A 14,527-nucleotide genomic window follows, 5' to 3' on the forward strand; every position below is an offset into this window, starting at 1 on the left:
GAAGTTATTCATGTTCTTAGCTTTATCCTTTGAAAATAGAGAAAAAAAATATTTTGGGGATGAGCATGCGCATCTTCAATTGTACCCATTGTTCCTCTAGTGCATTTAACTAAATGTATTAAGTAAAAGCCTTGGGTAGCGAGTTGATACAATTCCAAGTCTGGAAGGTTAAAACCACCCTCAGATTTAGGAAGATGTAAAACTTTCCTTTTTATTCTATGAATTTTATTTGCCCATATAAAGTATGTTATGACCGAGAATACTTTTTAAAAAATGAGTGTCTTCGGTGGAGTAATTGATATTACTGAAAATAAATACAAAAACGGTGAGAGCCATGCCATTTCTGAATAGGTTTATTCTACCTGTAAGATTTATGGGACGATTGTTTCATTTAATTAGATCTGCTTTCATATTGTTGAGTAATGGTATAAAGGTATTTGTGTGTATATACAGTGGGGGAAAAAAGTATTTAGTCAGCCACCAATTGTGCAAGTTCTCCCACTTAAAAAGATGAGAGAGGCCAGTAATTTTCATCACAGGTACACGTCAACTATGACAGACAAAATTAGATTTTTTTCTCTCCAGAAAATCACATTGTAGGATTTTTAATGAATTTATTTGCAAATTATGGTGGAAAATAAGTATTTAGTCAATAACAAACGTTTCTCAATACTTTGTTATATACCCTTTGTTGGCAATGACACAGGTCAAACGTTTTCTGTAAGTCTTCACAAGGTTTTCACACACTGTTGCTGGTATTTTGGCCCATTCCTCCATGCAGATCTCCTCTAGAGCAGTGATGTTTTGGGGCTGTCGCTGGGCAACACAGACTTTCAACTCCCTCCAAAGATTTTCTATGGGGTTGAGATCTGGAGACTGGCTAGGCCACTCCAGGACCTTGAAATGCTTCTTACGAAGCCACTCCTTCGTTGCCCGGGCGTTGTGTTTGGGATCATTGTCATGCTGAAAGACCCAGCCACGTTTCATCTTCAATGCCCTTGCTGATGGAAGGAGGTTTTCACTCAAAATCTCACGATACATGGCCCCATTCATTCTTTCCTTTACACGGATCAGTCGTCCTGGTCCCTTTGCAGAAAAACAGCCCCAAAGCATGATGTTTCCACCCCCATGCTTCACAGTAGGTATGGTGTTCTTTGGATGCAACTCAGCATTCTTTGTCCTCCAAACATGACGAGTTGAGTTTTTACCAAAAAGTTCTATTTTGGTTTCATCTGACCATATGACATTCTCCCAATCCTCTTCTGGATCATCCAAATGCACTCTAGCAAACTTCAGACGGGCCTGGACATGTACTGGCTTAAGCAGGGGGACACGTCTGGCACTGCAGGATTTGAGTCACTGGCGGCGTAGTGTGTTACTGATGGTAGGCTTTGTTACTTTGGTCCCAGCTCTCTGCAGGTCATTCACTAGGTCCCCCCGTGTGGTTCTGGGATTTTTGCTCACCGTTCTTGTGATCATTTTGACCCCACAGGGTGAGATCTTGCGTGGAGCCCCAGATCGAGGGAGATTATCAGTGGTCTTGTATGTCTTCCATTTCCTAATAATTGCTCCCACAGTTGATTTCTTCAAACCAAGCTGCTTACCTATTGCAGATTCAGTCTTCCCAGCCTGGTGCAGGTCTACAATTTTGTTTCTGGTGTCCTTTGACAGCTCTTTGGTCTTGGCCATAGTGGAGTTTGGAGTGTGACTGTTTGAGGTTGTGGACAGGTGTCTTTTATACTGATAACAAGTTCAAACAGGTGCCATTAATACAGGTAACGAGTGGAGGACAGAGGAGCCTCTTAAAGAAGAAGTTACAGGTCTGTGAGAGCCAGAAATCTTGCTTGTTTGTAGGTGACCAAATACTTATTTTCCACCATAATTTGCAAATAAATTCATAAAAAATCCTACAATGTGATTTTCTGGATTTTTTAAAATAAATTTGTCTGTCATAGTTGACGTGTACCTATGACTAAATACTTTTTTCCCCCACTGTGTATATATATATTGAGTTGCCAGTGCAAACAGGAGGGGGGGAGAGGGGACATCCCTGTCTTGCGCCCCTTTCTAAAGCAATTTCATCAGATAATGTACAGTATTAGTTGTGTATATTTTAGCTTTAGGACATTTATATGAATGTATTTTCCACATCAACAGCCATTATTGATAAATCTATAGCTTGTTATTTTGCATATTGTATAAAACTGAAACATTTTCTTGTATTTGTTTGTCAGTGTCTGTTTTTATTAAAGCCTGTTTGATTGATATTTATCAAGTCTGGTAAGACTTTTGCCATTCTATTGCTTATAAGCTTTGTTATTATTTATTTCAACTTGGGTCTATAATGAGGAAGAGACTCTCCAGATTTTCCTGGTTTTAATATAACTGAAATAACTGTTTGATACATGAAACTAGGAAGTACTGAATTGAGTGACATGTGTGTTGTCATTTGTGTAAATAGGGGGGCTACTTTGTCCCAAAATGTTGAATAGAATTCTATGGGAAAGCCATTCATTCCTGGTGCTTTTCTCCGTGCTAGGGCGGCAGGTAGCTGAGTGGTTAAGAGCGTTGTGCCAGTAATCGAAAGGTCGCTGGTTCTAATCCCCGAGCCGCCTAGGTGAAAAATATGTTGATGTGCTCTTGAGCCAGGCACTTAACCCTAATTGCTCCTGTAAGTCGCTCTGGATAAGAACGTCTGCTAAATTACTAAAACATAATAATAAAACAAATGTTTTAACAGTATCTAATATTTATTCTTGGGTGATCTCAGTTTTTAGTGATTTATTTTTGGTCAGCTGATAATTTCTTCAGAGTTATTGAGTCTAAGAAAGCTATAGGGTCCGTCCAACTGTTGTTTAATGTACAATGTGTATTTCATTTTCTGGAGGAAAATTGTAACTCAAGATCTGCGCACAGAAACGAGATTATGCAGACTTTCACATGAATCTCAAGTTAAGATTGGTCCATAAGAGAACAGAATGTCCTATTAGACCCCTTTTGGGGTTCCATGCTGTGTGTAATGTACCTGTTAGCTCCTTTAGCTCTGTTAGCTCCCCTGTGCAGACTAGGCTCCAGGGTTAATGAGTGACTCCAGTCCTCAGTGTGAGGTGAGGTGTGACCCTGGGCCATGTTTGTCAACTGGGCTGAGGAGTAGGGTGGTAGACACTCCTTATCCACTGTGTAAACACCTCTATGGTGTTGTTGCCGGCCACACAGGGCCCAATGGTGTTTGACAGGGCCGTGAAAATAAAATGGTCACCCTTCACCCTCCCGATCCTCCAGTTGACCACTCACTCACAGCTACTCAACACATGCGCGCGCATACGGAAATGTCACACTCAGTGGAGCACTTGATGGTGTGAGAAAAATGGACAGCAGAGTTGTGTGGATCAGGGTGGAGATGGAGAACAGCCAGGGGCTGTGTGTGTTCTGTTTGTCCCTATCTCTTCAAGGATCAAGGCAGTCACACACAGGCAGTTAAGGCTGAATGACTGCTAACACGCACGCACGCACAGACACACACACACGTATCTATCACTTCCAAGGTTAGAGTCAACTATTTACTAGAGTGAATAATATCATGACAGAGTTCCTACACAGCTGAACTTAATATAGTAATCCATGAAGATAAAAAATGGGGCTGCTGCTGACACACCTTCTAGGCAGTTAAAATGGCTGCCACAGTTATTTCCCTCTGCAGAGGTGTTTGACAGAAGGTGGGTAGTCAGATGAGTGCTCAGCTCAGGCCACTTGTAAAATCACAAGGTGGAAGGAAGTGTGAACAAAGACTGTGTCCCAAATGGCACCCCATTCCCTATATAGTGCACTACTTTTGACCAAAGCCCTATAGGCCCTGGTCAGGAGTAGTAATCTATGTAAAGCAGGGATGGGCAACTTTGATGGGGGTGGGGGCCACCAAAAATCGGAACTCATCATGAGGGGCCGGTCTGCGTACCCACATCTGTACCAACACATGCAGTCAGAGCCAGCCCTATCCTTTTGGGGGGCCATAAGCTACATTTTGTTGGGCCCCAAACCCCCCCCACCTTGCGAGCAAAACATTTTAGCGGCCCCCCTCTTGACAGTGGAGAGAAGTTTTAGAGTTAATTTCCTGCAATTCTACAGATTTTGCCGTGGGGCGTTGAGAAAATGTTGCAGTTTTAATGCAAGTTTGCTGCAATTCTATACATTTTGACATGGAACGGAGATAATATTTAGCAATTCTATAACTAATTTCATGCAATTTTACTAATTTTGCTATGGGGCGGAGAGAAATATTAGCAGTTTTTACTATGATATTGAATGAGAGTGAATAACAAAATCAGTTGTTGCCCCCGGTCAATAGTTTGACCATGATTAATACAAGTTTAGATAGCTGGCCGCTAGACTAACTTACCAATTTTCTAACTGACATTGGCTAATTGAGTGACTTGGCAGTGACTGACATAACAAAATAAAAACTGCTGATGCACAACCACATTTTGAAATTGCACCTTGTGTATTCTAACTCTCAACCCCGACTGAGTCCCCCCCACCCCCCTACAAAAGGGACGCCAGTTGCCCATCCCTGATATAAGGGTTAGGGTGCCATTTGGGAAGCAGCCACAGTCACGCTGCCTCGTGCACATGACCATGCTTCCCCCTGTCGATCAGGCTATTTGTCTCAGTTGACTGCTACTGTAGTGCCATGCTTCATCTTGCCAGTCACCCACTCATTACCGACAAGCCCCTATGCATTCAGTTCATGATTTATCTCTCACAGTCCAGCACCCCCATCCCTCTGCTGATATGAATAAAGCACCATCCACCATGTCCTCTGTGATCACTGCACTGTAGGGTGGCAATAGTGAGTAACTGACATCCCATTTGACATTCATTAATTATTTACATGACACATTGTGCAATGAATCATGTTTTCTAGTAAACCAAACAATAATTGTGCTACATTAGAGTGTAACAACATTTATTAGAATTTTGTAGGATTTCATAAAAATAAATACTACTAGATTAGGTTTGAAGGTCACATCAGTGTTCTCCTTTTTCCAAGGACACAGAGGAGGACATGCAGTCGATAGACAGCTGTGAGTACATCTGGGAGGCAGGGGTGGGGTTCGCTCAGTCACCCCCTCTCAACTACATCCACGACCTCAACAGGTGAGACCGCTGCACCAGGAAGGATGGAGAGAGGGCATCCCTGAATTCCTAGATCTACTTGTGTAGGATTGGATAGATATAATCAATACAGCGACAATTCCACTTCGCTTATCAGGGGGCAAGATGGAACTCCCACTATATTGCTTACACATATCCAACCCTCTCAGATCTAAACAAGTGCCTAGAGCAGTTGGGTTTTAGTTTGTAAAATGGATTCAGAAAATCTGTTCCCAAGTATTCCCACAAATAACAATACACGTCATCATGTCTCAATGTAATCAAGGTATGAAATGATTGTTCAAATACAATCTCTTTTTGGGCTTACTTGTGGTAAATTTGCAGTGTACAAATTATTATAATTGTTTTCCGAAACCTGACCGTTCGCTGGGATAAAAAAATTGGCCCGTGGCTGAATCTAGTTGCCTTCCTCTCTGGCCTAGAGGGTAGGGGCTAGGGGTTGATTTGGGATTTAGAAGATTTTTCCATCTTTCTCTCCACTGTCTTGGTCAGGACGGAGCTGCTGAAGCTGCTACTGACCTGTTTCTCTGACGCCATGTACCTGCCCCCCTCTGCTGAGAACAACATCCTCAACCCCTGGGTTACCTTCTTCAGCTCTACAGACAACCGGTAACACACACACACACACTTTATGACTGATGATTTAGTTTAAAGCGTGTGCGTGTGTTACACTAATCCTAACCTCTTCCTCCCCGTCCCAGACATGCCCTGCCTCTCTTCACGTCTCTCCTCAACGTGGTGTGCGCCTATGACCCAGTGGGGTACGGTATCCCCTACAACCACCTGATGTTCTCTGACTACCGAGAGGTGCTGGTGGAGCATGCTGTCCAGATCCTCATAGTGACTCTGGAGCACGAGACTGGGGCAGCCCAACACAACCTGGACCACTCAGACTCCCTCTCCGCCTCTGCCATGGAAGACCAGGAGGTAAAAGAGACCCTGAATCTCAAATCCCTTACCCCACAGATATCAAACTCATTCCAAGGAGGGCTGAGTGTCTGCAGGTTTTCGCTCCTCCCTTGTACTTGATTGATGAATTAAGGTCCCTAATTAGTAAGGAACTCCCCTCACCTGGTTGTCTAGGTCTTCATTGAAAGGAAATACCAAAAACCAGCAGACACTAGGCCCTCTATGGAATGAGTTTGACACCCCTGCCTTACCTCTGAGAGATCTGGACAGGAATAAACAACATGGTGGTAGCTCCAGCTTGCCTTTGGCCACGTGGAATTGTTGGTTGTTGTATCATCTGATAACTTTTCTCTTCCTTGTGTTCTCAGCCTGTGGGACCATACAACCTGTTTGTAAACTACCTGTCAAGGATCCATAGGGAGGAGGTAAGAGACTAATGTACACTGTTCAAACGGTCAATCCAGAGCCATATGACTCAATGGGTCAATCAGAGGTCCTTTTTTAACCCTTCAAGTCACAGTAAAGTGATAGAAGGTTGTTGTTTTGTCCTTCCTGTCTTTCCCCAGGACTTCAACTTCATCCTGAAGGGCCTGGCCAGACTGTTGACCAACCCTCTGATCCAAACCTACCTGCCCAACTCTACCAAGAAAATCCAGTTCCACCAGGAACTCCTGGTGCTCTTCTGGAAGCTCTGTGACTTCAACAAGGTTCGGACTGGAGCGCTAGCACCGGCATCCCATCATACCTACATTGAAGGATACAACAGTGCTCTAGTAGCCTTAATACTATCCTAGATGGACTAGTAGTCTCACCCCATCACTTCTAGCCTGGTCCCATATCTGTTTGTGATTTCAACAAGGTTTTGGAGCACATAGAGTGCTTCTGCCTAAGACCATCCTAGGTCACATGGTTCCTAATTTCTGTTCTAGCCTCACTCTTCACAGCTGTCCCCCCTTCTAGCCTCATGCTTCACAGCTGTCCCCCTTTCTAGCCTCACTCTCCACAGCTATTCCCCTTCTAGCCTCATGCTTCACAGCTGTTCCTCCTTCTAGCCTCACTCTTCACAGCTGTCCCCCCTTTCTAGCCTCACTCTCCACAGCAAATCCCCTTCTAGCCTCACGCTTCACAGCTGTTCCTCCTTCTAGCCTCACTCTTCACAGCTGTTCCCCCATCTAGCCTCACCCGTCACAGCTGTTCCCCCATCTAGCCTCACCCGTCACAGCTGTTCCCCCATCTAGCCTCACCCGTCACAGCTGTTCCCCCATCTAGCCTCACCCGTCACAGCTGTTCCCCCATCTAGCCTCACCCGTCACAGCTGTTCCCCCATCTAGCCTCACCCGTCACAGCTGTTCCCCCATCTAGCCTCACTCTTCTCAGCTGTTCCCAACATTAGTGGTCCTTAGTCGTATATTTACAGCTCATTGAATAAGAATAATTTAGCAGCTCTCGTTTAGGTTAATTAAGAACACTGTGAGGGGTATCTAGAGAGTAGGGTAAAGTGGCACATCTGTGTTTGTTAGGTGCCACGGTCTCTGGAGCTCTGTGCCACACACTGCCTCTCACATCCATCCACCTCTCAACACTTTCTGCATCCCAATTCTCTACCCTTCTGCACCTCAACACTGTGCCATTTATCGATCTGTGCTGCCTGGTATATGCCTCATTGCGTCGCACGTTGACTACATGTTTACGTCCTCCTCTCTCTCACATAGGGGATGCACTGAGGAGATGAGGTGCCTTTTAAAGTGTTTCTCTCTAAATAAATGTTTCATGTTTCATCACTTAAGTTTGCAGCTTCTCTAGAGGGCAAGGTCTAAAAGATTGTGATAATAATTTAATTTTAACTTTGACAAGTCCTGTCTAAAGTGTTTGTGTCTAACCTCTGGGTTTCTGTCTCTGACATTTTTAAGTACAGTACTGTTGTTCCTAACTGTTTCCACACTGTACAGGCTAGACTATTCATATAATATTGAAGCTCACTCTCATAGCCCCTTTGTGGGCTAAAAGAGATTTAAAAAAAAGAACTTTCTGTTTTTTTGTGTTTCAGAAGTTTCTGTTCTTCGTGTTAAAGAGCAGTGATGTTCTGGATGTCCTGGTGCCTGTCCTGTTCTACCTGAATGATGCACGGGCTGACCAGTGTGAGTCACACAGAACTGTGTGTGCGTGCACGTTCCGAATGCAGTCTGTGTATGTCTTGGGATTGTTGGGTACTAGGGGTACATGCACTCTGTCTTAGTTTATAGTGTGTGTTTGTGTGACATGTACTGTGTGTGTGTGTGTGTGCAGCTCGTGTGGGCCTGATACACATCGGTGTGTTCATCCTGCTGCTGCTGAGTGGAGAGAGGAACTTTGGTGTGCGTCTGAATAAACCCTACTCGGTACGAGTCCCCATGGACATCCCTGTGTTCACTGGAACACATGCTGATCTGCTCATCATGGTGAGTAGTGCTACTGGTGCTGTGTGGATGGGAGACGTCTCAATGCTTCCCTGGATGGGTGTGGAATGAGGGAATTATATATTTTACCATGCACTGATGAAGGTCTTTGTTGACCGAAAAGCCTGGCACATAAACGGAAATTAGCATTGATTCAAGTGTGTGGAGACTATTCATAGTACGCTATTAAGATAACTGTCCACAGTTGCCTTATGTTAGTTCATTTGTGATTGTCTAGATTTTCCACAAAATCATCACGGGTGGACACCAGCGCCTGAAGCCTCTCTTTGACTGCCTGCTTACTATCATAGTGAACGGTGTGTTACTATTCTATTTAAATCTGTGGGTGAGTGTCTGACTGTCAGTGAAATGGTCGCCACCTGTTGGCTGCATCTGGGTATTGCAGTTTCTTGACACCAGTACTCCTCCATCCTCCAGTGTCTCCCTACCTGAAGAGTCTGTCCATGGTAGCAGCCAACAAGCTGCTCCACCTCCTCGAAGCCTTCTCCACCAACTGGTTCCTGTTCTCTGCCTCCCAGAATCATCATCTGGTCTTCTTCCTGCTCGAGGTCTTCAACAACATCATACAGTACCAGTTTGATGGTAAGGCCCAGCTGTTAGTTAGCTCGGGTCCCAGATCACTTTGTGCTGTCTTGCCAAACATGGCAATGAGTGACAAGGAGTTGGCAAGACAGCACAAAGTGTTCTGGGACCCAGGCTCTATAGACTCACGTTGTCAGTCGTCACACAGTAGTAGAGCAAACCTGGGGTCGAGAGGTTGGCTCACTCCTCGAAAGATTTTAGCGAGCACTGACTTGGCAGTATCTCTTGGCGGACAATGAGATTGCGTCAACATGGTTGATGTTAAATGACCAGAACATAAACTACCAGACTGACACTATTTAAAAGCACTTTTTTCTGGAATGTGCCTTTAAACGTTGACATTATAAACATGCCCACTGTTTGTTCCTCCTCCTTCCAGGTAACTGTAACCTGGTGTATGCCATCATCCGTAAGCGCAACATCTTCCATCAGCTGGCCAATCTGACCTCTGACCTGGCCACGATCCACAAGGTAAAGAGAGAGCGAGAATATGCTCTCTAATGTAGAACTCTATCCTTTATAGAATACAACTTTGTCCATGTTACAGTGAACAGGGGATCTTAAAATGAAAAAGGGGCCAGCACTCACTTGACACAGTTGCAGCTGAATCATTGAAGCTTTAATTTATAATGTCCTTCTCCATCCACATAACAAGGCCCTACAGATGAAGAAGAAGACCCTGGCTGGTATCTCCCGTACCAACTCCCAGGAGACCATCTCCATGGATGGGTCCCGACCGGCCGTCCCAGCCGAGCCAGGGACCCTCAAAGCCAGCCTCGTGGCAATACCAGGTACCCCCCTCCTCTTTGGAGCTCTCCATGCATGCATGTATTTTGCAAAGCACATTTCCCTATCGTATGTTAATGTTTTCTATTAACTGGGCTTTGCCGGGTGTCCACTAAGCTTCACTCTACAACTCGGTTCATCACAGATATTGGAATTCTCAAAGCCCTTTTATCAAAACATTTTTAAAAACAGCAGTTGATTTGGTTTTGTCATTTTCACGAAATATCATAGCAACCCCTTATTTGAGATCAGTTTCATTGTTAGAAACCATTGAACAATTCTCTAAGGGTCTGTGTTGTCACTGTAGCTATTGACAAGCTGACAGAGAAGGCTCAGGTCTCTGAGGATGGCACCATGGTCTGTCTCCAGCACAACACACACTCCCCACAGATGGCCGCTGACCAGCACACACACTCTCCGCAGCCTCAGACGGCTGGTGACCAGCACAAACACTCGCCACAGTCTGCTGACTCTAACACCAGTGGTAAAGCAGGAGCCAGCGACACAGAGTCCAACTCAGGGAGAGACACCGAGGTAAGAGCTCTGATTAGGGTCATGAACCCAGCTCACTGGAAAGCAATCCTTGGGGGAATCATTTAGAGTGAATAACGAATATGTATCGGGACAATGTATACAGATATACAGTACGTAACTTCTCCGTGACATGATTTCGTGAAGAAAATGCTGTTGAGCCTAGTGACTACTACAATGGTTATTATTTTTCCTGTCAGGAGGCCTTTCAACCAGAGTCAGAACCGGCCAGGAGTCGTTTGTCCAGAGTGTCAGCATCAGCTACATACTGGAACCCCACTCCAGACTGGGTAAGAGCCCTCCCTCCCCTTTCCATTGAACCCTAAACATGCAGTACATTCACAGCTGGGGTGTTATGGACATCATTGGTAAGATCCTTCCTTCCTTCCTTCCTTCCTTCCTTCCTTCCTTCCTTCCTTCCTCCCGATAGATGGTGACCTGCTCTCCTTTCTCTGTACTGTTCTCTGTCAGGTCCTCTCCTGGAAGAGGAAGCTTCCTCTCCAGACGATCATGAGGCTGCTACAAGTCCTGGTTCCTCAGGTGGAGAAGATCTGCATAGACAAGTAAGAGAGGTGGATCCTACTCTTTCCAACAGAGTTAAATAGGGGAGAGGGGGGTGGGTCACATTTCAATTCAAGAGAGTAGGACTGAGAGAATCTGTAGGATTCAATAGGATCATGTGATTTTGATTGTGGAACCCATAAGTGACCAGAACACAGAGTGATCAATAGAATTCCCTAGAACTGGATTAGCATAGATGAGAGAGATTAAATGTATGGGTATAACCTGCCCAGGGACCGTAGTAAAAAAATAGCTGTCTGGCTAAAACGGGCACTTTTACAGTAATGTTGATTAATGTGCACTGGCTAAAACTGGCACTTTTACAGTAATGTTGATTAATGTGCACTGTCCCTGTAAAACTAATTGTACTGAAGTATATGTCTATCTCCTCCAGGGGCCTGACAGACGAGTCAGAGATCCTGAAGTTCCTGCAGCATGGTACCCTGGTGGGCCTGCTACCCGTGCCTCACCCCATCCTCATCAGGAAGTACCAGGCCAACGCGGGCACCGCCATGTGGTTCCGCACATACATGTGGGGTGTCATCTACCTACGGTAAGCAACATGGGCCAAATGAAAAGGGAAACATTAAGATATTTACAATAGTTCATGATGGTGATGACAGTAAATACTTGTAGTAAAAGACCCAATCCATATACAGAATGAATAAGACAAGACACTATAGATTAAGTTAAGATCTACTTTGGAGTAATTACAAAAGAGCAGTGCAGGGTATTCCTGAATCCCGAAAGCAGGATTATTAAATTGGCCAGCTAACTTTGATTAATAGCCACATTACTTGATTTTCTGGTTGATAAAGAAAACAACATTTGTATATTGGTTGTTGTCAAGTCAGTTATACATTATCATTATATTTCTCAAAATTATGAAGTTATTTCAAGCAATTTTGGTCATCTGCTTAACTCATTGATCCAGCCATCTGTACCAGCCCCCAGGTCTAGGAACAAAGTGTACCAGCTGGTGGTCAGTCAGTGTGTTTGTAACATCTACTTGCCGAGTCACTTATTCCATGAATCACAGGTGATTGTCATGGTCTCTCAAATCAAATCTGATCTTTGTTAACAATGACATGATTCCTCCATCTCCTTTCCCCCGGGGCTTTTGTTGTTACCGTAGTAACGTGGATCCTCCTATCTGGTACGACACTGACGTCAGACTGTTTGAGATCCAGAGGGTCTAAGTGGAGGAGGTGAAGAGGTCTCTACGACTGCGTCCGAAATGGCACCCTATCCCCTATATAGTGCACAACTTTTGACTGGAGCCTTATGGACCCTGGTCAAAAGTAGTGCACTATATAAGGGGATAGGGTGCCATTTGGGAAGCACTACGTCTCTCTGGAACTGGGTTGTCTGGCTGGTTCCCCCTCAGAACCACCAACCAATAACCCTCTCCTACCAACTGCCATCTTCAAAGCTGAACAGAAGTCTGGATGAGGAAGAGGACAGATGAAGATTAACGGACAAGAATTGACAGTGTTTGTTTTCTGCATTTTGTTTCTTGCCAACCCGTAAATCATCATGTAATAAACCACTTTTACTACAAGCTGTCTGCCACTACAACTGCCAAAAGATCTGCCATATCAACCCTGTACTCTACTCTACTGGTGTAGATTTTACATGTCGGTATATTCCTTCACTTCTTCAACCTTGATGTATCTTTTTTTGCCAAACAAAAAACATGTATACACTACTGTATTTTTTAAACATTTTTAGTCATTTAGCAGACGCTCTTATCCAGAGCGACTTACAGTTAGTGAGTGCATGCATTATTTTTAAAATATATATATATATTTTTTTTATGCTGGCCCCCTGTGGGAATCGAACCCACAACCCTGGTGTTGCAAACGCCATGCTCTACCAACTGAGCTACATCCCTGCCGGCCATTCCCTCCCCTACCCTGGATGACGCTGGGCCAATTGTGCGCCGCCCCATGGGTCTCCCGGTCATGGCCGGCTACGACAGAGCCTTGATTCGAACCAGGATCTCTAGTGGCACAGCTAGCCCTGCGATGCAGTGCCTTAGACCACTGCGCCACTCGTTACGTGAGGTATGAGGTTTGCCATTGTTTTAAGTTTTTGTATGTTTTAGATTATGTATTGCACTTATTTTCAGTATCTCCTTCATTTTTGGTATCCCTATTATCGCGTTAAAACTGCTTTTCATTTTGATGTGAAATAGAGACTTAGACTAGCGTGAGCCTCACTAAAGGATGCAGCTTTAAGAAACCTGTCACGTCTGAATTATAAAGGGAGACCAGGGCTTAATCCCAAATCACCCCTTCATTAGATCCTCCGATAGCCACTTCGACCGAGTCAGCTATGCTGCTGGCTTCAGAGTGAAGTGGTATCCCATAACTCACTGCATTATTTTTGAGTTTGCGTAATTTCACACAAAATAAATGCGGTGGGGCTATGAGACACCTGCATTTGTTTGTGTCTGATGTCGAGGCTTGACACATGTATCATGAAATACTTCCCACATTAAATGTTTGTTACCAAGGTTTATATCTTGTGAAATGATGGGGAATTTTCTCATTTGAATTTAATGCTTTTTTAAATTATTGAAATGTTGAACATGAATTGCATCATTGAAGTCACACGTGTCCTGAAATTGATGGGTTTCTTCGGTCCCCTCACCACTCTTGAAGTCACCCTCTGTTTCATCAGAAACACATGACAACGGAGGGCCCTCCAAGCGAGTTGGTAGGGGCGAGGGGCTGGTTTGCAATTCACCATATGTGCACTGACCGGGACCTCGGTGAACTGACTGACGGAGACAGGGAGGGATATCTCTATGAAATGTATTGGCTTTTGAACTGCATGCAAATTGCATTGCTGGTGAAGATACTGTTGTATTCTGTGTCTGATTTCATAATGTCAATATATTCATAAAGTACCGGAGATATATGTAATATATAATTATATAAAATTATGAATCAAAGTTCACGTGTAATTAATGTCAAAACATATATAGTGGGTAAAGTATTTTAAACATTGTCAGTTTTAAAATCGAAGTCATTCCGTAATGGAAATGTTTACATCTCATCTTTACAGTTAACTGATATTTAGCTAGTCCCTAGTAGTCAGTCTGCACAACTTTTCACCAAGGATATGAAAAGGTGGAGGGATCTCATTATGGCCCAGAGGTGATGAAAAGTAAGTCAGTTTGTCCCAGTAGAAGAGAGAACAGAGGAAGAGAGGAGAGGGGAAAATGGCACTGTAGTTAGCCCTATCCATCATGCTGTGATGAGTAGCTCCATTAGGGCTCCCACAGAGTGCATCCTGTAGAAGACTCCCAGAGGCTGACCCAGGTTGACTAGGACAAACCAGGCTGAGAAGCCAAAGAACTGCTTCCACAGACCGTTCTCAAACTGGGAGTGGGCTCCAAACGCTGGGATCACCTGCAGCTGAGGTGGGGAGAGAAAAGATAGGTGTACAAATTAAATGACATTCAATTGGAAAATGGATAGAGCCTGACCCCAGATCTGCATGCGCTTTCTTGTCAATTCCTA

General features: G+C 44.3%; 1 protein-coding gene across 2 annotated transcripts in view; it reads left to right on the forward strand.

Moving 5' to 3' along the window:
* Positions 1–12,216, forward strand: part of LOC311128709 (protein HID1-like) — a 31,396-nt gene extending 19,180 nt beyond the window's left edge. For both annotated transcript variants that reach the window (XM_084160946.1, XM_084160947.1), the window contains exons 5-20: positions 5,048–5,154; positions 5,665–5,781; positions 5,874–6,099; positions 6,450–6,506; positions 6,648–6,788; positions 8,129–8,219; positions 8,368–8,519; positions 8,755–8,833; positions 8,955–9,119; positions 9,499–9,590; positions 9,775–9,910; positions 10,213–10,439; positions 10,637–10,726; positions 10,908–10,999; positions 11,392–11,550; positions 12,133–12,216. In XM_084160946.1, the coding sequence (XP_084017072.1) occupies positions 5,048–5,154; positions 5,665–5,781; positions 5,874–6,099; positions 6,450–6,506; positions 6,648–6,788; positions 8,129–8,219; positions 8,368–8,519; positions 8,755–8,833; positions 8,955–9,119; positions 9,499–9,590; positions 9,775–9,910; positions 10,213–10,439; positions 10,637–10,726; positions 10,908–10,999; positions 11,392–11,550; positions 12,133–12,196 (1,995 nt within the window). In that variant the 3' untranslated portion in view covers positions 12,197–12,216. The remainder of the gene's footprint in view (positions 1–5,047; positions 5,155–5,664; positions 5,782–5,873; positions 6,100–6,449; positions 6,507–6,647; positions 6,789–8,128; positions 8,220–8,367; positions 8,520–8,754; positions 8,834–8,954; positions 9,120–9,498; positions 9,591–9,774; positions 9,911–10,212; positions 10,440–10,636; positions 10,727–10,907; positions 11,000–11,391; positions 11,551–12,132) is intronic.
* The last annotated feature ends 2,311 nt before the right edge of the window (positions 12,217–14,527 follow it).

This window comes from Coregonus lavaretus (assembly GCF_964263955.1).
Source record: "Coregonus lavaretus genome assembly, chromosome: 1".
Classification (NCBI taxonomy): Eukaryota; Metazoa; Chordata; class Actinopteri; order Salmoniformes; family Salmonidae; genus Coregonus; species Coregonus lavaretus.